Raw genomic sequence first — 22,589 nt, forward strand, 5'->3', positions numbered from 1 at the left:
TACTCTCTCTGTCAGTCCCATAGACTTTGAATGGAGGGGCACTACGCATGCTTTTCCGCCACCCCATTCAAAGTTCTCCTCACTGCGGTCTTGCAGTGAGAAGGAACGGGGCTTCGGGACTCCCGTTCTAGTGAGCAATGGGGCCCCAAGCGATCAGACACTTATCACCTAGTCTGTGCATAGGTGATAAATGTCTATTCTGGGAATACCACTTTAAACTAATCAGACCCCCATAAGGTCTATAGGCAGACAAAATTTGTGCCCGTTGCTCAGACTACAGGAAAGAAGAATTGCATAAGTAAGTTCTCACTTTCCTAAACATCCTTGTGACTTCTCAGTCATATGGGGATGTAACAAAATATCTCAAGAGTGGGATAGCACAGAAGACAAAACTAGCTTCCCCCAAAGCGCCAAAATGAAGTCTATGATGTTTAATAAGGGTAAAATCACACGCAGCAGATTTTGTTGCAGTAATTTCTGCGACTGTCCCATTCATCTGAATGGAACTTTCAGAAATCCATGTGCTTACCGCCAAAGTAACGCCAGTCAGATAAATGGAACTGATTTTCAGTCGCACAAATTCCTGCAACAAAATGTGCCGCGCATGAATCTATCCTAAGGGTATGTTCACACGGCCTATTTTCGGCCGTTTTTCAGGCCGTGAACGGCCGAAAAATCAGAAGCAGAACGCCTCCAAACATCTGCCCATTGTTTTCAATGGGAAAACGGCATTCTGTTCCGATGGGCCGTTTTTTTACGCGGCCGTTTTGAAAAACGAACGCGTAAAAAAACGGCCACGAAAAAGAAGTGCAGGACACTTCTTGGGACGTTTTTGGAGCTGTTTTTCATTGACTCTGTAGAAAACAACACCAAAAACGGCTGTAAAAAAACGCTGCGAAAATCGCGAGTGGCATAAAAAACATCTGAAAATCAGGAGCTATTTTTCCTTGAAAACAGCTCTGCATTTTCAGACGTTTTTGAGTTTACGTGTGAACATACCCTTAATACCTCCATGATGCAGCTCTGCAGATGCTGTAGATAGGGACCCGAGCCCTCGATACCGCTTTTACCCTGGTGGTGTGGGCTCTAACTGCATCTGCAGTAGAGAGACCTACTCCTTTATAGCAAATGGTCTCTTTAAGCCAGCTAGCAATCAGTGGCGTGGAAACTTTAGCACAAAGGTGCTAAAGAGAATATCAGACTTCCCGGTAGGGATTTATCGCCATACCCCTTATCCTAAGTACTGTGACCATATACTACAATCTTTATAAGGATGTGTGGGGCTGTGGTGATCCCAAATAGCAGAGCCACAAACTGATAGTGATGGATGACCTGCAGGTAGACATCTTTTAGGTCCAATGTGTCCATGTAGTACTCTGAGTCTATAAGGTACACCATGGAGCTGATGATCTCCATCTGGTACCTCGCTTTATGACTATATTTAAATATCATGTCTATAGATATTAGAAATTTGGATGCGGGCACTCTTCGATAACCTGCTTTGAAATGTACTCCGATTGCATCTAGGAGGACCTTCCTTCTTAGTGGATGAGAGGGAACAGATGTGATAGTGAACCTATCTCTGGGCGAGGTGGTGAAGTCTGTAATGTAGTCATGTTCTATTATTCCTAGGACAGTCGTCCTGCATTTGAGCTCCCAACTGATGAGCCTGTCTCCAACCGGGCGACCAAAGCATCTCTTTGGGAAAGGCTTTCCTGATCACTCATGACATGATCCAACCCTATCTTTCGCTGTAAATATATAGCCATGTATCTGATCAGTGCCGGACAATGACAGAAGGGGGCCACGATGCAAGAATATAGGCCCTTTGCTCTTCAATAGCTCATCATAGAGCACCCCCTTAAGGGTATGTTCACACGAGGGTGTTCGTAACGGCTGAAATTACGGGGATGTTTCAGCCTGAAAACATCCCCGTAATTTCAGCCGTAACGGCATGTGCAGGCGCTTGAACGCCGCGTCCATTACGGACATAATTGGCGCTGCTATTCATTGGAGTCAATGAATAACGGCTCCAATTACGGCCAAAGAAGTGACAGGTCACTTCTTTGACGCGGGCGTCTATTTACGCGCCGTCATTTGACAGCGGCGCGTAAATTACGCCTCGTGTGAACAGACAAACGTCTGCCCATTGCTTTCAATGGGCAGATGTTTGTCAGCGCTATTGAGGCGCTATTTTTGGACGTAATTCGGGGCAAAAACGCCCGAATTACGTCCGTAATTAGTGCGTGTGAACATACCCTAAGTCTCTAACAATCTACCGGAAATTGTGAGCAATGAAATTAATTAGCTCAGTCTCTTGCATATAATTTAACTGACGGTAGAAAGCTGCGTTTAAGGTGGCAGTGGGCCCTCTTGTCTACTGGGTCCCTATGCCGCTGCACAGGTGATACATCTGGTATGTCGACCTCATGTTATGGCATAATCTGTGCAAAAAAAAAAGCCTGAAACAAGAATAATGTATTGTTTTATAGAGAAACTTCTATGCTGCAAAATATGGAAAGGCGATGATCACACTTTCAAACTTCTGGCCTGTGCCTTTTATTTCTGGTACTATGTGTAAATATTCACTAATCTTTACATTTCCCACAAGGAGCAATCAGCAGAGGCATTCCTGTAAAGATAAGTGTCTGCAGAGGTTACCACTCCTATGACCAATGATTAGAATTTAGCTCCTGATTTGCAGCTTTCACTTTCTGTGGATGTTCATTCATAAAGGAGTGCCTGCTTCTACAGGGCAAAATTCTTCCTCCTTGGGAACAAATCAGTAGTCAGGGGAGTATACGGGGGAGTAGGAAGACAGGGAGTATACGGGGGAGTAGGAAGACAGGGAGTATACGGGGAGTGGGAAGATGTTGGCAACATGTGATTTCTCCCAGTCAAAATGTTCTTAGGGTAAAACGAAACCACATGGAAAGATTTTTCTCTGTGATCCTTATATCTACACAAGAGCTGAAATCAATAGAACAAATCTCTCCACGTGCATCATACGTATACAGCGTAATCTCTACAGAACTGGTTCCTTGTTTAGGTTCCGAAATTGGATACAGATGATTTTTAAAAAAAATATAAGTTGTTTTTTTTTAGAATAATGCACATTTCTTCTGTATTTTTTTTAAAATATATTATGATTTCGTTTTAACACTATTTTTAATGGAAAGATGAAAATTAAGCAAGAAGATATCTGTGGAACGACTGAGGTGACAACACCGTGTGGTACATGGGAATATGTAAGTGAGGTTATTCTTTCCTATTTGTATCAGATTATAAAATGCATATAAATTTAGGAAATTATTATTATTATTTTTGTCATTATAAGTAGTGTAACTATTCCCATCATTGCTATTATTGTCAGTTTATTTAATATGTCTTCTATCATATGGTAGGGTCATCTAGTTAAAGGGGTTGTCTCATCAACACAACTACTTTGTAAGGTTAAGAACACTCAGGGTGGATGACACAGCGTTCCTGTCCTGGAAGCCGCAGGGAACTCCGCCCGGAAAACCGCAGCAGATTGTGATGCGTTTTTTTGGGCGGAATCTCTGCTGTGGAAAGACTGCAGGGAAATGTCAAACTTACCCCTTTCTCCGTTGTGTCCTAGCGATGTGTCCTTCTGCTCCGAGTGCAGCCTGGCCCCCTTGGATGACGCTGCAGTCCATTTGACCACTGCAGCCTTTGATTTACAGCAGTCACATGGGGTAAAAAGTCATCCCAGGAGGCCGGGTTGCAGTCAGAACAGGGTATCACATCACTATGACAACGGTGGGGGGGTAAGTATAAACTTTTAATTACTTTAAAACAAAAAAAAGCATTTTTTCCAAATTTTCTTTTTTTGTGGTGTTACTGCAGCTTTTTTGCGGCAAAAATCGCAATATCTGCCTATTTGTTTTACCTCCCCACTGAATTCAATGGGAAAAACCCACAACAGAAATGCAGCGATTCCGCAGCATAAATGGACATGCTGTGGATTAAAAAAAAATCGCACCGCAGGTCAATTTATGAATGGCATCTCTGCAGATTTTTTCCACTCTGTGTGGATGAGATTTGTTAAAATCTCCTCGGTGACTTAGGCCACTATCACTTTTGGGTATTTTGGTCAGTATTTTCAATCAGTATTTGTAAGCCAAGACCAGGAGTAGGACCAAAACACGGAAGTATACATTATTCCATTATACCTTTTCTCTGTGTAGGTTCCACTCCTGATTTTGGCTTACAAATACTGTTTTGAAATCCACACTTGTGAATGAGGCCTAGCTTTCAGGAATGCTGGGTCCATTAAAAATGGTAATCCAAAATATGTGTGTGGACAAGCTTGCTGCATGACTTTTTTCACCTGTTAGGGCATGACCACACATGGCGGAATTCCTCCGCAACTGTCCGCATCAATGCCGCACCTAATCCGGGTTGCGGATTACGGCTGCGGATCTGCACAAAATGTGCAGAAAATTGATGCGGACTAGCTGCTGCGGACTGCGGGAAAAGTGCTTCCCTTCTCCCTATCAGTGCAGGATAGAGAGAAGGGACAGCACTTTCCCTAGTGAAAGTAAAAGAAATTCATACTTACCGCCCGTTGTCTTGATGACGCGTCCCTCCTTCGGCATCCAGCCCGACCTCCCTGGATGACGCGCCAGTCCATGTGACCGCTGCAGCCTGTGCTTGGCCTGTGATTGGCTGCAGCCGTCACTTACACTGAAACGTCATCCTGGGAGGCCGGACTGGAGACAGAAACAGGGAGTTCTCGGTAAGTACGAACTTCTTTTTTTTTTACAGATACATGTATATTGGGATCGGTAGTCACTGTCCCGGGTGCAGAAACAGTTACTGCCGATCGCTTAACTCTTTCAGCACCCTGGACAGTGACTATTTACTGACGTCTCCTAGCAACGCTCCCGTCATTACGGGAGCCCCATTGACTTCCTCAGTCTAGCTGTAGACCTAGAAATACATAGGTCCAGCCAGAATGAAGAAATGTCAAGTTAAAAAAGCAAGACGCATCCGCAGCACACATAACATGTGCATGACAGCTGCGGACTTCATTGCGGAACTTAGAATCTCCATTGAAGTCAATGGAGAAATTCCGCCATGAGTCCGCAACCAGTCCGCCACTGCTCCGCAACAGACAGAGCATGCTGCGGACACCACATTCCGCTCCGCAGCCTATGCTCCGCAGCGGAATGTTACGCATCGTCTAAACGAACACTGCTAAATTAAAGTGAAAGTCAATGGAGAAACGGCTCCGCTGCGGATTAACGCTGCGGAGTGTCCGCAGCGGAATTTAAGTGAAAATCCGCCATGTGTGAACCCGCCCTTAGTGGGTATGTATTCCTGTAAGTACCTGGATTGCATATAGATGTCACTTTAGATGGGAAGCATGTAGCTTGCACTTATGGGGTATATGGCTATCACTGTGTATGGGCTGCATATAGCTAGCACTGTCAATTTGAGTTAGGCCTTATTCACACGGACGTGTCCTTTTTGCGCGCGCAAAAAACGCTGCGTTTTGCGCGTGCAAAAGGTCCGTGTGGCATCAGCATATGGTGCGCGGCTGCGTGATTTTCGCACAGCCGGCATCATGATGATACTCTGTTTTTATGTTTACAAACAAAAAAGCACAAGGTGCTATTCTGTTTTCATTAACCCCTTCCCTCTTTGGCCACTTTTGACCTTCCTGACAGAGCCTCATTTTTCAAATCTGACATGTTTCAATTTATGTGGTAATAACTCCGGAATGCTTTTACCTATCCAAGCGATTCTGAGATTGTTTTCTCGTGACACATTGGACTTTATGTTACTGGCAAAATTTGCCCGATACATTCCGTATTTATTGTGAAAAACACCAAAATTTAGCGAAAAATTGCAAAAATTAACATTTTTCTCAATTTAAATGCATCTGCTTGTAAGACAGGCAGTTATACCACACAAAAATGTTGCTAACTAACATTCCCCATATGTCTACTTTAGATTGGCATCGTTTTTTGATCATCATTTTATTTTTCTAGGACGTTACAAGGCTTAGAACTTTAGCAGCAATTTCTCACATTTTCAAGAAAATTTCAAAATGCTATTTTTACAGGGGCCAGTTCAGTTGTGAAGTGGCTTTGAGGTCCTTAGATATTAGAAACCGCCAATAAGTCACCCCATTTTAAAAACTGCACCCCTCAAAGTATTCAAAACAGCATTTAGAAAGTTTCTTAACCCTTTAGACATTGCGCAGGAATTAAGGCAAAGCAGAGGTGAAATTTACAAAGTTCATTATTTTTTTCCAGAAATTCATTTTGAATCCATTTTTTTTGTACCACAGAAGGTTTTACCCAAGAAATGCAACTCAATATTTATTGCCCAGGTTCTGCAGTTTTAGGAAATATCCCACATGTGGCTTTGGTGTGCTACTGGACTGAAGCACCGGCCTCCGAAGCAAAGGAGCACCTAGTGGATTTTGGGCCTCCTTTTTATTAGAATATATTTTAGGCACCATGTCAGCTTTGAACAGGTCTAGTGGAACTAAAACAGTGGAAACCCCCCAAAAGTGACCCCATTTGGGAAACTACACCCCTCGAAGAATTTATCTAGGGGTGTAGCAAGCATTTTGACCGGCCAGTTTTTTTGCAAAAATTTTTGGAACTAGGCCATGAAAATGAAAATCTACATTTTTTCAAATAAAATGTAGGTTTAGCTAATTTTTTTTCATTTCCAAGAGAACTAAAGTAGAAAAAGCACCACAACATTTGTAGAGCAATTTCTCCCGAGTAAAACAATACCCCACATGTGGTAATAAACAGTTGTTTGGACACACGGCAGGGCTTAGAAGGGAAAGAGCGCCATTTGGCTCTTGGAGCTCAAATTTAGCAGGAATGGTTTGCGGAGGCCATGTCGCATTTGCAAAGCCCCAGAGGTGACAAAAGAGTGGAAACCCCCAACAAGTGACCCCATTTTGGAAACTATACCCTTTGAGGAAATTATCTAGGGTATAGTGAGCATTTTGACCCCACAGGTTTTTTGCAGAAATTTTTGCAAGTAGGCTGTGAAAATGAAAATCTACATTTTTTCAAATAAAATGTAGGTTTAGCTAATTTTTTTTAATTTCCACAAGGACTAAAGGAGAAAAAGCACCATAACATTTGTAAAGAAATTTCTCCCGAGTAAAACAATACCCCACATGTGGTAATAAACGGCGAGGCTGAGAAGGGAAAGTGCGCCATTTGGCTTTTGGAACTCAAATTTAGCAGGAATGGTTTGCGGTGGCCATGTCACATTTGCAAAGCTCCTGAGGGGACAAAACAGTGGAAACCCCCAACAAGTGACCCCATTTTGGAAACTACACCCCATGAGGGAATTATCTAGGGGTACAGTGAGCAGTTTTACCCCACAGGTTTTTTACAGAACTTATTGTAACTAGGCCGTAAAAATGAAAATCTACATTTTTTCAAAGAAAATGTAGGTTTAGGTATTTTTTTTTCATTTCCACAAGGACTGAAGAAGAAAAAGCACCACAACATTTGTAAAGCAACTTCTCCCGAGTAAAATAATACCCCACATGTGGTCACAAACATCTGTTTGGACACACGGTAGGGCTCAGAATGGAAGGAGCACCATTTGGATTTTGGAATGGTTTCTGGGTGTCATGTCATATTTGCTGAGCCCCTGTAGTACTAGTACAGTGGAAACACCCCAAAAGTGACACCATTTGGGAAACTGCACCCCCTGAGGAATCATCTAGGGGTATAGTGAAAATTTTGATCCCAAAGGTTTTTTGCTGAATTAATTAGAATTAAGCCATGAAAATGAAAAATATTTTTTTTTTCCAACAAGATGTAGTTTTAGATACACATTTTTCATTTTTACAAGGAATAGAGAAGAAAAAGCACCCCAACATTTGTAAAGTAATTTCTCCCGAGTACGGTAACACCCCATATGTGGTTATAATCGACTGTTTACATATATGGGAGCATTCAGAAGAAAAGGAGCGGTATTTATCTTTTGGAGCGTAGATTTTGCTGGAATGGGTTGCGGATGCCATGTTGCATTTGCAAAACCCCTGATGTACCAAAGAAAAGTGACCCCGTTTTAGAAACTACACCCCTAAAGGCATTTATCAAGGGATGTAGTGAGAATTTAGACTCCACAGGTGTTTTTCAGAAATGAATACGCAGTGGATGGTGCAAAGTGAAAATTGCAATTTCTCCACTGATCTGCCCATTCACCGCACAAGATGTTGTGCCCCTAGAGAATCTTACCCCATAAATTGTTAAGCGGGTTCTCCCGGGCATGGTAATGCCTTACTTGTGGCCATAAATTGCTGTTTGGGCACACTGTAGGGCTAAGAAGGGAAAGACCGCCATTTTGAGCATGGATTTTGCTTGGTAATAGTTCTGTTTGGGGTTTTGCTGGTATTTCAGCTTATAATGTGGTGGCATATGTAATCTGTGCGGAGTATATCAGGGCATAATAGGAGGGTATAATCATGGGGTAAATAATACAATTATCCATAGATGTGTGTTACGCTGTGAAGCGATCCGTTATGCACAGGCCGGTGTCGCACTGATAAACGGTTTTCTTTCTTATCCCCCTTTTGTAACGCTCTGCACCTTTTGGGGACTTTTTCTCCTTCGTAGTTTGGGAAATATTGCTGGGAAAGTTTTGCGCTGGTATAATACGGGCGCCCTCGCTTCCAGCGGATGTGCTATGTCCCTGCCCTTTCCTAGTTCCTAAATACTAGGGCCCTGAAACTGAAGGAAAGTTCCCCTCCGGCCTGCGCATTGAGATGTTTTTTCATCACCGCATTACTAGTGCCGTAACTTTTTTATTTTTCAGTTGATTGAGCGGTGTGCGGGCTTGTTTTTTGCGAGACGGGCTGTAGATTTTATTGGTATCATTTTAGAACACATACGACTTTTTGATCACTTTTTATTTCATTTTTTGGTAAAGGAAATTACCAAAAACAAGCAATTCTGGAATAGTTTTTTATTGATTTTTTTTCTCTGCATCCACAGTGCGCCCTAGATTACATGTTAGCTTTATTCTGCGGGTCGATACGATTACGGCGATACCAAATTTATATAGTTTTTTTTTATGTATTGCGGCTTTTGCACAATAAAATCACTTTTTTTATAAAATCATTTGTTTTCTGTGTCGCCATATTCTAAGACCCATAACTTTATTATTTTTGCGTGCACAAAGCGGTGTCAGGGATTATTTTGTGCGGCACGGATTGGCGTTTTTTATTAGTACTATTTTGGAGTAAATGTGACTTTTTGATCACTTTTTATAGCATTTTTTGGAAGGAGATGTGACCTAAAAACAAAGATTCTGGCGTTGTTTTTCATGTTTTTTTTTTACGGCGTTCACCGTGCGGGATAAATTACATAATTGTTTTGTAATTTGGGTCGTTACGTACGCGGCGATACCAAATTTATATTTTTTTTTTATGTATTGCGGCTTTTGCACAATAAAATCACTTTTTTTATAAAATCATTTGTTTTCTGTCTCGCCATATTCTAAGACCCATAACTTTTTTATTTTTGCGTGCACGAAACAGTGTCAGGGATTATTTTTTGCGGGACGGATTGTCGTTTTTATTAGTACTATTTTGGAGTAAATGTGACTTTTTGATCACTTTTTATAGCATTTTTTGGAAGGAGATGTGACCTAAAAACAAAGATTCTGGCGCTGTTTTTCATGTTTTTTTTTTACCGCGTTCACCGTGCGGGATAAATTACATAATAGTTTTGTAGTTTGGGTCGTTACGGACGCGGCGATACCAATTATGTATAGTTTTTTTTATTTTTACGGTTTTTCCCATAATAAAATACTTACTATGGGAAAAAAGTCAGTTTAGCTTTATTTTTATTTGAAATGTGTGTGTTTTTATTGTTTTACCACATTTTTATTTACTTTTTTTTACTTTTTTTACTTGTCCCACTAGGGGACATGAGGGCCTGATGCCCCGATCGCTACTCTAATACACTGCACTACATACGTAGTGCAGTGTATTAGCGCTGTCAGTTATTCACTGACAGCAAGCCTATGAGGACACTCCGCAGGCGGGTCCTCATCGGCTCCCGTACAAGGCAGACTCGGACGCCATTTTCTGGCGTCCGATTGCCACAGCAACCCAGCGATTGCATCACTGGGTTGCCGATCGGGTGAAAACCTATCAGATGCTGCGCTCTATTGAGCGCAGCATCTGAGGGGTTAATCTGCCGGATCGGAGAGTAGCTCCGGTCCTGGCAGTTACAGGAGGGTGCCAGCTGTATAATACAGCTGTCCCCCCGCAGTGATAGTGCCGGCTCTGCTTCTGAGCCCGCACCATCACTGCGCCGTATATATACGGCGCTTTGCGGGAACCACCTCCCGACAGCGCCGTATATATACGGCGTATGTCGGGAAGGGGTTAATTTCTTTTACTACTGTAGTGCGAATCACGTGCGGCAGCGGGAAGTGCTTCAGTATGCCGAGCGCGATTTGCACTCACCCAGTGACTTCAATGGGTGCATGCTGCGCGAAACACGGGCAAATATAGGACATGTCGTGCGTTTCACGCAGCGCACATACGTGTGTGCGTGAAATTCACTGACAGTCTGAACGGCCGCATTCACTAACATAGGTATTATACGGAGGTATTATACGTTCGTGTGAATAAGGCCTAATATGGGGGCATATGGCTATAACTTTATCAGGTGATGTCGATTTCACTTTATTTAAACCCTGTGTTTGGCACTGTTAGGGTATGTTCACACACTCTATTTACGGACGTAATTCGGGCGTTTTAGCCCCGAATTACGTCCGAAAATGCGCCTCAATAGCGTCGGCAAACATCTGCCCATTCATTTGAATGGGTCTTACGATGTTCTGTTCAGACGGTCATTTTTTTTACGCCCCGCTGTCAAAAGGCGGGGCGTAAAAATGACGCCCGCGTCAAAGAAGTGCCTGTCACTTCTTTGGACGTAATTGGAGCCGTTATTCATTGACTCCAATGAAAAGCAGCGCCAATTACGTCCGTAATGGATGCGGCGTTCAAGCGCCTGCAAATGCCGTTACGGCTGAAATGACGGGGCTGTTTTCTCCTGAAAACAGCCCCGTAATTTCGGCCGTTACGGACGCTGTAGTGTGAACATACCCTTAGTAGTGGCAAAAGCAGTTAGAAAGGCAGGACATAAAAAGGTTCCCCAGTACGCTGCTCACTGCCCTCTACTTCCTTCTGGTTGGAAGGTTGGGTGGTATACTATTGCATTATATCTGGTACTCTTCAGCTTTCCCAGGATCCCTTCTTGCTGCCTACAATGAATGTCAGTGCTATGTGTTCTGCTTTTTAGAGTATGTCCACATGTAGCGTAAACACTGCAGATTTTTTGCAACAGAATTCATTGCGGAAAATCCGCAGCGTATTACGGTAGCAGCAGAGTGGATGAGATTTGAACAAATCTCATCCACACGCTGCGTAAAAAATCTGCAGAAAAAATGTTCATAAATTAACCTGCGGTGCATTTTTTTAATCTGCAGCATGTCAATTTATGCTTCGGAATCGCTGCTTTTCTGTTGCGGGTTTTCCCCCATTGAATTCATTGGAAAACCCGCAACAAATATCAACTGATAAATTTTTTGCAGCGGGAAAGCTACGATTCTGCTTCAAAAATAGCAACTCAGAAAAAAACAACCTGAGGGTATGTCCACACAGTTAAAAAAGTACGGCTAAAAATACAGAGCTGTTTTCAAGGGAAAACAGCTCCTGATTTTCAGCCGTTTTTTTAATCAAACTAGCGTTTTTCATGCCCGTTTTTGGAGCTGTTTTTCTATTGAGTCAATGAAAAACGTCTCAAGAAGTGACATGCGCTTCTTTTTACGGTGCGTCTTTTTACACGCCGTTATTTTAAAATGAGGCTTAAAAAAAACGCCCCGTCGGAACAGAACGGCTGTAAACATCCCGAAAAAACGGCTGAAAATAGCCTGTGTGAACATACCCTAGTATTTACCCATTCTCTATACTTCTCCGTCCAGGCTGGCTTCCTGGGATGACATTTTATCCCATGTGACTGCTGTAGCCAATCACAGGCTGCAGCCAGTGGCGGATTACCCTGGGCTGTTCCACAAACTTGGGCCCCCCTTTCCCACCGCCGCTCTGCCATGTCTATAGTGAACACCACCTTCTTGTGCGAGCATTGACAAATGAGTGTTACGATTCCCCTTGTCAAAGGGCTGCGTCCCTACATACTGACAGTCTCCAACCATCGCTGACAGTATCTCACTTCCTCTTGACAGTGGGAATGGTAACACACATTTGTCTATTAGTCCTGGGTACACAAAGACTTTTTATAGAATACAAGGATTTCCTGCAACAGACATGTCAGGAGAGGAGACAGATCCCCTGAAGATCCAGTGACTCACAAGTGACGTCTTCTCTGATGGGTGTCATTTTCTTTTCTTCTCCAACTGACGCAGACCGTTATGGCGACTTCTCCTGATGAGACATCTTTGATCTTTGCCCATCACTTCTGCAGCCATTTCCAGCCTCTATAGAAACTCACTAATTTAGACACTAAGGCCCATAACCATACATTAAAGGGGTGGTGCGGGCACAGACCGTTTTTTATACTGATGACCTATCGATGTGCCCGGAAAACCCCTTTTACTCAGACTAATAAATTTGGACCCCAGACTAGATCATAGAATACATACAAGAATACATACAGACACCGGACCTTCTAAACAAATACAGACCCCAGAACAAGCACCCTAAATAAATACAGACCTCAGACCAGACCCCTAAATACAGACCCCAGACCTGACTCCCTACACTAATAATGAACCCAGACCTGACTGCCTTAATACAGACCCCAGAACAGACCTCCTAAACTAATACAGACCCCTAAACAAATACAGACCCCAGAACAAGCACCCTAAATAAATACAGACCTCAGACCAGACCCCTAAATACAGACCCCAGACCTGACTCCCTACACTAATAATGAACCCAGACCTGACTGCCTTAATACAGACCCCAGAACAGACCCCCTAAACTAATACAGACCCCTAAACAAATACAGACCCCAGAACAAGCACTCTAAATAAATACAGACCTCAGACCAAACACCTAAATACAGACCCCAGACCTGACCCCCTACACTAATAATGACCCCAGACCTGACTCCCTTAACCCCTACCCGCACCAGGATGTAACTGTACGTCGTTGCGGGAAGTTACTTCCCGCACGAGGACGTACAGTTACTGAGTTAATCCCAGTGCACACTGTCGGCGACAGTGTGCACCGGGAACCAGGAGGTCAGCTGTCGCCGACAGCTGACACTCCCCTCTTGCCGGCCAGCGGTCCTTTGCCGCTGATTTCGGCGCATTAACCCCTTAAATTCGGCGATCGGGTGCAATCGCCGAATTTTAGGGGTTTCTAACATATCGGCAGACCCCCGTCCGAAATCGCGGGGTCTGCCGATAGTTAGTATGGCAAACGGAAGCCAAACAATGGCTTCCGGGTCTGCCACGGACAGAAGCCCATCAGGACCAACCTTCGGCTGGTCCTGATAGGCTTCCTGTCAGAGTGACAGAAAGTCACTGTGCCGTTCCCGATGCACACTGTCGGCGACAGTGTGCATCGGGAACTTGGAGATCAGCTGTCCCCGACAGCTGACACTCACCAGTGTTGCCGATCAGCGGCTCATCGCCGCTGATTTCGGCAATTAACCCGTTACATGCGGGGCTCGATTGCGATCTCCGCATGTAGCGGGTTTGTAGCGCATCAGCAGCCCCCATGCAATCGTGGGGGCTTCTGATGCTTGTGATGGCACCCGGGGGCCAGACAACGGCCCCCAAGTCTGCCATGTATGTCAGCCTATGAGGATCAGCCTCTGCTGATCCTCGTAGACCAACTGTCAGAGTGACTGTGACGTCACACTGACAGTTGGAATACATTACACTACCTAGGTAGTGAAATGTATTCCAGCAGCGATCAGAGCTGCAGGTCAAAAAAAGAAAGTGTAAAAAGTAATAGAAAAGTTAATAAACAAAAATATAAAGTGTAAAAAGTAAAAAAAAGTTAATAAAAATGTTTTATAAAAGTGTAAAAATAAAAGGTTTTGTTTTCCTATAATAAGTCATTTATTATAGGGAAAAAATGAAAACGTTAAAAAAAAGTACACATATTTGGTATTGCCGCGTTCGTAACGACCCAATCTATGAAACTATAATGTTAATTTTTCCGCACGGTGAACGCCGCAAACAAAATAAACGGAAAACTGTCAGCATCGCTATTTTTTGGTCACCACCCCTCCCAAGATATAGAATAAAAAGTGATCAAAAAGTCGCATTTACCCCAAAATGGTACCAATAAAAACTACAACCCGTCCCGCAAAAAACAAGACCTCCCTCAGCTTTTTTGACGAAAAAATAAAAAAGTTACGGCTCAGAATAGCGTGTCCCAGAAAATAAATTATTTTATAGAAACTTAATTTTATTGTGCAAACGCTGCAAAACGTAAAAAAAACTATACACATATGGTATCGGCGTAATCGTACCGACCGGCAGAATAAATTAAAACGTAATTTATTGCGCACGGTGAACGCTGTAATAAATAAAGAATTTAAAGCGCCAAAATCGCTGTTTTTTGGTCACCCTAGCTCTAAAAAAGATCCTGAGGGGCCAAAATGATCACTATACCACTAGAAAAATTCCTTGAGGGGTGTAGATTCCAAAATGGGGTCACTTTTGGCGGGTTTCCACTGTTTTGGTCCCTCCGGGGCGTTGCAAACCCGACATGGCACTGAAAACCAATCCAGCAAAATCTGCGCTCCAAAATCCAAAAGGCGCTCCCTCCCTTCTGAGCCCTGCTGTGGGTCCAAACATCAGTTTACGACCACATATGGGGTATTGCCGTAATCGGGAGAAATTGCTTTACAAATTTTGGGGTGCTTTTTCTCCTTTATTCCTTGTAAAAATGAAAAAATTCTATGTTTCCACAGAAAAATAGGTGATTTTCATCTTCACAGACTAATTCCACTAAATTCTGCAAAAAAACTGTGGGGTCAAAATTCTAACTATACCCCTAGAAAAATGCCTTGAGGGGTGTAGTTTCCAAAATGGGGTCACTTTGGGGGGGTTTTGGCTGTTTAGGTACCACAAGACCTCCTCAAACCTGACATAGTGCCTAAAATACATTCCTAAAAAAAGGAGGCCCCGAAATCCACTAGCTGCTCCTTTGCTTCTGCGGCCTGTGTTTCAGTCCATTAGGACACTAGGGCCACATGTTGGATATTTCTAAAATCTGCAGAATCTGGGCAATAAATATTGAGCTGCGTTTCTCTGGTAAAACCTTCTGTGTTACAGATTTTTTTTTATTACAAATGAATTTCGGCAAAAAAAATGAAATTTGTAAATTTCACCTCTACTTTGCCTTAATTCCTGTGAAACGCCTAAAGGGTTAAAATATTTTCTGAATGTGGTTTTGAATACCTTGAGGGGTACAGTTTTCAAAATGGGGGGATTTATGGGGACTTTCTAATATATAAGGCCCTCAAAGCCACTTCAGAACTGAACTAGTCCCTGAAAAAATGGCCTATTGAAATTTTATTGAAAATATGAGAAATTGCTGCTAAAGTTCTAAGCCTCGTAACGTCCTAGAAAAATAAAAGTACGTGAAAAAAAATGATGCAAACATAAAGTAGACATATGGGGGATGTTAACTAGTAACTATTTTGTGTGGTATTACTATCTGTTTCACAAGCAAATACATTTAAATTTAGAAAAATGCTAATTTTTGCAAATTTTTGCTAAAATTTGAAGTTTTTCACAAATAAATATTGAATTTATCGACCAAATGTTTTCACTAACATAAAGTACAATATGTCACGAGAAAACAATCTCAGAATCGCTTGGATAGGTAAAAACATTCCTGAGTTATTACCACATAAAGTGACACATGTCAGATTTGAAAAAATAGGCTGTGTCCACAAGGCCAAAACAGGCTGTGTCCTAAAGGGGTTAATACAGACCCCAGACCAGACCCCCTAAACTAATACAGACCCCTAAACTAATACAGACCCTAGACCAGGCCCCCTAAATACAGACCCCATAAACTAATACAGACCCCCTAAATACAGACCCACCAGACCTGACCTCCTATACTAATAATGACCCCAGACCTGACTCCCTTAATTAATACAGACACCAGACCCCCTAATCTAATACAGATACAGACACCTAAATATAGACCCCTAAACTAATACAGACCCTAGAACAGGCCCCCTAAATAGACCCCATAAACTAATACAGACCCCAGACGACAAACTAAAACAGTCCCCCAAAATGGTGCTATTAAAAAATACAACTTGTCCCGCAAAAAACAAGACCTTATACAGCTATGTCGACGCAAAAGTAAAAGAGTTATAGCTCTTGGAATGCGACGATGGAAAAACGTAAAAAATAGCTTGGTCATTAACGTCTAAAATAGGCTGGTCATTAAGGGGTTAAAGAGCTAATGGGGATGTTTCTGCAGCAGGTGCATGGGTTTGTACAAGTTCCATTCAGGTGAATGGAACTGATTTTTGAGTGCACCATTAATCCTCTTAACTACTGTGCACACCGCTCCTCGGCCTGTATATACTGTATACACTGCTCAGACTTTGTATACAGTCCAGGAGCCACATCACAAAGAAGTGAAAAAGATTTAGCAGCAGATCATGCAACACGGACCTGTCACATTGTACCTGTCACATTGTCAGTCTAGTGCAAGACCCCAATTTATTAAAAGTACTAAGTATACATCCTCATATCATATTACTATAGATACTACGTATCTTAAGTTCATCTCACTTTCCACATTATGCTGATTACTGTAAATACTTGCAATATGGCTCCGCGAATCTATAAATGATTTTCACGCGCTTCGCACGGACCTATGTTAGTGAATGGGGCCGTTCAGACTGTCAGTGATTTTCACGCAGCGTATGTGCGCTGCGTGAAACTCACGACATGTCCTATACTTGCCCGTGTTTCGCGCAGCACGTACCCATTGAAGTCAATGGGTGGGTGCAAATCGGGCACGGCACACGGAAACACTTCCGGGTGCCGCGCGTGATTCTCGCTACAGTAGTAAAATAAATGAATGAAAACATAAAAGCACCTCGTGCTTTTCTGTTTGTACACATAAAAACAGAGTGTCATAATGATGCCGGCTGCGTGAAAATCACGCAGCCACGCACCATATGCTGATGCCACACGGATCTTTTGCGCGCACAATACGCAGCGTTTTTTGCACACGCAAAACAGACACATCCGTGTGAATAAGGCCTAAAGGCTACACTTTCTAAGGCAATTTTTTTTAAAATTTTGAACAACTTTTTTTTAATTTTTTTTAAAATTAACGTTTTGAGATACATCGTCTTTGTATCCTGTATACATAGAATCTGTATCTCAAAAGGTAAACATTTTTTTTAACTAAAAAACAATTAAAAAGTTGTTCAAAATTAATTAAACTTTAAATGTAATGTGTGACCCTCGTATGGAAGCCCCCATAATGTGATGCGTTGACAATTACAGGTCTAGTCATAATATGCTGGTCATAGCATAGGCACTAGGGGGCGTTCTAGTGTCATGCTATTATTATTCAATTGCATAAATCTCATGTATTCTATAAAATGTGTAGAATACTTGAAACACAAAATGCAAGTGTGTATTCAAATTTTATTTAAATATTGTTTCGTTCCAGTGTGGTTTGTGGATAGTAAGGGTATGTTCACACGCTGAGAGGCAGTTACGTGTGAAAAGACAGACTGTTAACAGCTGCCTCGTTTCACACGTAAAAGCTCCTCCTCGTAATTTACGAGGCGTCTGAGACGCTCGTAAACCTTGAGCCGTGCTTCATTGATTTCAATGAAGAACGGCTCAAATTACGTGGCAAAGAAGTGCCCTGCACTTCTTTGCCGAGGCAGTAAATTTACGGGTCGTCGTTTGACAGCTGTCAAACGACGATTCGTAAATAACAGGTCGTCTGCACAGTACGTCGGCAAACCCATTCAAATGAATGGGCAGATGTTTGCCGACGTATTGTAGCCATATTTTCAGACGTAAAACGAGGCATAATACGCCTCGTATACGTCTGAAATTTGGCCGTGTGAACATACCCTAAGAATGTTTGCACTAGATAAGGGCCTGTTATAGTTTTGTGGAACGTACACAGAGATCCGCAAAAAAAACGGATGTGTGCATGGCCCCCTAGAAATGAAAGGTTCAGTATGCTATCAGCAAAAAACTCAGATAGGATACTGAAGAAAAAAACAGTCGTGTGCATGAGTTCTAAGGGTATGTTCACACGCAGAGTTTTCAGGCGTATTTCGGGGAGTAAATGCCTCGAAATACGCCTTGAAAAATTCTAGCTAAACGCCTACAAACATCTACTAATTGAATTTAAAGGGAAAAACAACGTTTAAATCATAGAGGGCGTTTTTTTGCAACGAGGTTTTAAAAAACGGCGCGTAAAAAGACACCCCGCAAAAAGTAGGAGCATGTCACTTCTTGAGCCGTTTTTCAGTGTGTCAATGGGAAAACGCCACAAAATAAGGCTCAAAAAAATGTTTTCGGCTACAAAAACAGCTGAAAATCAGAGGCTGTTTTCCCTTGAAAACAGCGCCGTCATTTTCGAACATTTTTGATTTTGCATGTGAACATACCCTTAAAGGAACAGTTTAAGAAAATGCTTGTAAAAGCCTTCATACGGAATCCGTGCGCATGACTTAGGGTATGTTCACACGGCCAAATTTCAGACGTAAATGAGGCGTATTATGCCTCGTTTTACGTCTGAAAATACGGCTACAATACGTCGGCAAACATCTGCCCATTCATTTGAATGGGTTTGCCGACGTACTGTGCAGACGACCTGTTATTTACGGGTCGTCGTTTGAAAGCTGTCAAACGACGACGCGTAAAAATACAGCCTCGTCAAAAGAAGTGCAGGACACTTATATACATTATATGCGGGACACTTATATACATTATATGCGGGACACTTCTATACATTATATGCGGGACACTTATATACATTATATGCGGGACACTTATATACATTATATGCGGGACACTTATATACATTATATGCGGGACACTTATATACATTATATGCAGGACACTTATATACATTATATGCAGGACACTTATATACATTATATGCAGGACACTTTTATATACATTATATGCAGGACACTTATATACATTATATGCGGGACACTTATATACATTATATGCGGGACACTTATATACATTATATGCAGGACACTTCTTTGGACGTTTTTGGAGCTGTTTTCTCATAGACTCCAATGAAAACAGCTCCAAAAACGGACGTAAAAAACGCCGCGAAAACGGCGTGAAAACGCAGCGAAAATTGCGAGTTGGTAAAAAAAAGGCTGAAAAGCAGGGTCTGTTTTCCCTTGAAAACAGCTCTGGATTTTCAGACGTTTTTGTTGACTACGTGTGAACATACCCTTAGTCTTGTACATGAGACCCTGGTCCTTGTGCACATAGTACAGTTTTGTAGGAAATCACCTTTTATTAAAAAATCTTTAATAAGGAACAGGTAAGGTTAGCAATATATAACAATGTATACTGCGCACAGACCGGATCAAAGCGTTAGTGTGTTAGGGTATGTGCACACGGAGTGTTTTCAGGCGTATTTCGGAGCGTTTACGCCTCAAAAAATGGCTGAAAAATCGGAAACACCTACAAACATCTGCCCATTGATTTCAATGGGAAATGTGGCGATCTGTTCCGACGGGGCTTTTTTTTACGCCTCGTTTTCCAAAAACGGCACGTAAAAAGACGCCCGCGAAAAAGAAGTGCGTGTCACTTCTTGGGATGTTTTTGGAGCCGTTTTTCATTGACCATAGAAACACAGCTCCAAAAACGTCCGTCAAAAACGCAGCGAAAAACGCAAGTTTGATTAAAAAACGGCTGAAAATCAGGAGCTGTTTCCCCTTGAAAACAGCTCCGTATTTTCAGACGTTTTTTAGTGAGTGTGTGCACATACCCTTACAAGTAATGCACAGGTGTTACACCATCATAGCTACAAAATGGCACACCAAGCGCGAATGATCATGGGCCGCAACAACATTAAACCAGACAAACAAGACAGACAGACAGACAACCTCCCAACCGTCTCGGATTGAGCGGGACAGTCCCGGTTTCCTGATGATGTCCCGCTGTCCCGGGTGGCCGGTGTTATGTCCTGGTGTGAGCTGTATCTGCATCGAGGCCAAAGTCATTGTGTAACCCTAGCCTAACTCTTTCCTTTTGGCCTTATTCACACAGTGCTGATTTGATGCAGCTTTTGCATGTATTTTTTAAGCCCAAACCAGAATTTGATCTAGGGATGTAGACACTTCTTTATATATTTCTTCTGTTTAGCTTCCTTTCCTGGTTTTGATTAGAAAAATACATGCAAAATGTGCAGCAAATATGCACTGAGTGAATAAGGCCACATTCAGGATAGGAACACACTCAGCATATACACTATGGATTTCTGCAATGGATTTTATTGTGGAAAATATGTGGCGTATTACAGCAGCAGCAGCAAAGTGGATGAAAATTGAACAAATCTCATCCACACGCTGCGTAAAAAATCTGCCAAAAAAACGTTCATAAATTGAACTGCGGTGCGTTTTTTTTAATCCGCAGCCTGTCACTTTATGCTACAGAATTCGCTGCTCTTCTGTTGGGGATTTTCCCCATTGAATTCAAGAAAGAGCCACGTGTTGCAACTTTTGAGGGGGAAATGCTGCGATTCCACCGCCATATTCGCTTACACTTACCCCGGCCGTTGTCATAGCGACATGGTCTTCTGTTCTCAGCGCAGCTCGGCCTCCGGGAATGACGTTTCATCCCATGTGACTGCTGCAGCCAATCAAAAGGTTGTAGCGGTCACATGGACTACAACTTAGAAGGGCCGGCCTGTACTCAGAAGAGAGGGGCGCGTCACCATGACAATGGCTGGGTGGTAAGTAGGAACTGCAGTATTTCCGCAGCGGACATTCCGCTCAAAAATCCTCACCTTTGGGCAGAATTCACTGCGGATTCCAGGACAGATACGGTATGTACTTTTAGGCTGGGTTCACACGACCTATTTTCAGATGTAAATGAGGCGTATTATGCCTCGTTTTACGTCTGAAAATACGGCTACAATAAGTCGGCAAACATCTGCCCATTCATTTGAATGGGTTTGCTGACGTACTGTGCAGACGACCTGTCATTTACGCGTCGTCGTTTGACAGCTGTCAAAAGACGACGCGTAACATTACAGCCTCGTCAAAAGAAGTGCAGGACACTTCTTGGGACGTTTTTGGAGCCGTTTTCTCATAGACTCCAATGAAAACGGCTCCAAAAACGGCGCAAAAAACATGAGTTGCTCAAAAAACGTCTGAAAATCAGGTGCTGTTTTCCCTTGAAAACAGCTCCGTATTTTCAGACGTTTTTGGCTCAGCGTGTGAACATACCCTTACACAGCGTATCCACCCTGTGTGTTCCTGCCCTTCCATGGCAGTATTTTGGTCATTATTTTGCTTCAGTATTTGGTTATGTTCACATGGAGTGTTTTCAGGCATATTTCGGGACGTTTACGCCTGAAAAAACGCCTGAAAAAAACGGAAACAGAACGCCTATAAACATCTGCTCATTGATTTCAATGGGAAATACGGCGTTCTGTTCCGACGGGGCGTTTTTTTACCCCTCGTTTTCAAAAAACGGCATGTAAAAAGACGCCCGTGAAAAAGAAGTGCATGTCACTTCTTGGGACGTTTTTAGAGCCGTTTTTCATTGACTCTATAGAAAAACAGCTCCAAAAACGGCCGTAAAAAACGCAGCGAAAATTGGGAGTGGCTAAAAAAACGTCTGAAAATCAGGAGCTGTTTTCCCTTGAAAACAGCTCCGTATTTTCAGACTTTTTTTTAGTAAGCGTGTGCACATACCCTTAGGCTGGGTTCACACGACCTATTTTCAGGTGTAAACGAGGCGTATTATGCCTCGATTTACGCCTGAAAATACGGCTCCAATACGTCGGTAAACATCTGCTCATTCATATGAATCGGTTTGCTGACGTACTGTGCCGACGACCTGTCATTTACGCGTCGTCGTTTGACAGCTGTCAAACGACGACGCGTAAAATGACTGCCTCGTCAAAGAAGTGCAGGACACTTCTTTGGACGTTTTTGGAGCCGTTTTCTCATAGACCCCAATCAAAACAGTTCCAAAAACGGACGTAAAAAAAAACGCTGCGAAAAACGTGAGTTGCTCAAAAAACGTCTGAAAATCAGGGGCTGTTTTCCCTTGAAAACAGCTCCGTATTTTCAGACGTTTTTTGTTAAGCATGTGCACATACCCTTAGGGTATGTTCACACGGCCAAATTTCAGACGTATACGAGGCGTATTTTGCCTCGTTTTACGTCTGGAAATACGTCTCAAATACGTCGTCAAACATCTGCCCATTACTTTGTATGGGTAGAACGCTGTATTGTCCACACGACGCGTAATTTTACGCGTCGTACGGCAATTACGACGCGTAAAATTACGCCTCGTAAAAAGAAGTGCAG

The 22,589-nt window shown here is 42.6% G+C and overlaps 1 protein-coding gene across 3 annotated transcripts in view; it reads left to right on the forward strand.

Moving 5' to 3' along the window:
- Nucleotides 1-22,589, forward strand: part of BATF2 (basic leucine zipper ATF-like transcription factor 2) — a 152,439-nt gene that overhangs the window by 120,601 nt on the left and 9,249 nt on the right. For all 3 annotated transcript variants that reach the window (XM_075838743.1, XM_075838741.1, XM_075838740.1), the window contains one exon: nt 3,180-3,248. In XM_075838743.1, coding sequence (XP_075694858.1) covers nt 3,180-3,248 — 69 coding nt within the window. The remainder of the gene's footprint in view (nt 1-3,179; nt 3,249-22,589) is intronic.

The sequence above is a fragment of the Rhinoderma darwinii genome, chromosome 9 (genome assembly GCF_050947455.1).
Source record: "Rhinoderma darwinii isolate aRhiDar2 chromosome 9, aRhiDar2.hap1, whole genome shotgun sequence".
Lineage (NCBI taxonomy): Eukaryota > Metazoa > Chordata > Amphibia > Anura > Rhinodermatidae > Rhinoderma > Rhinoderma darwinii.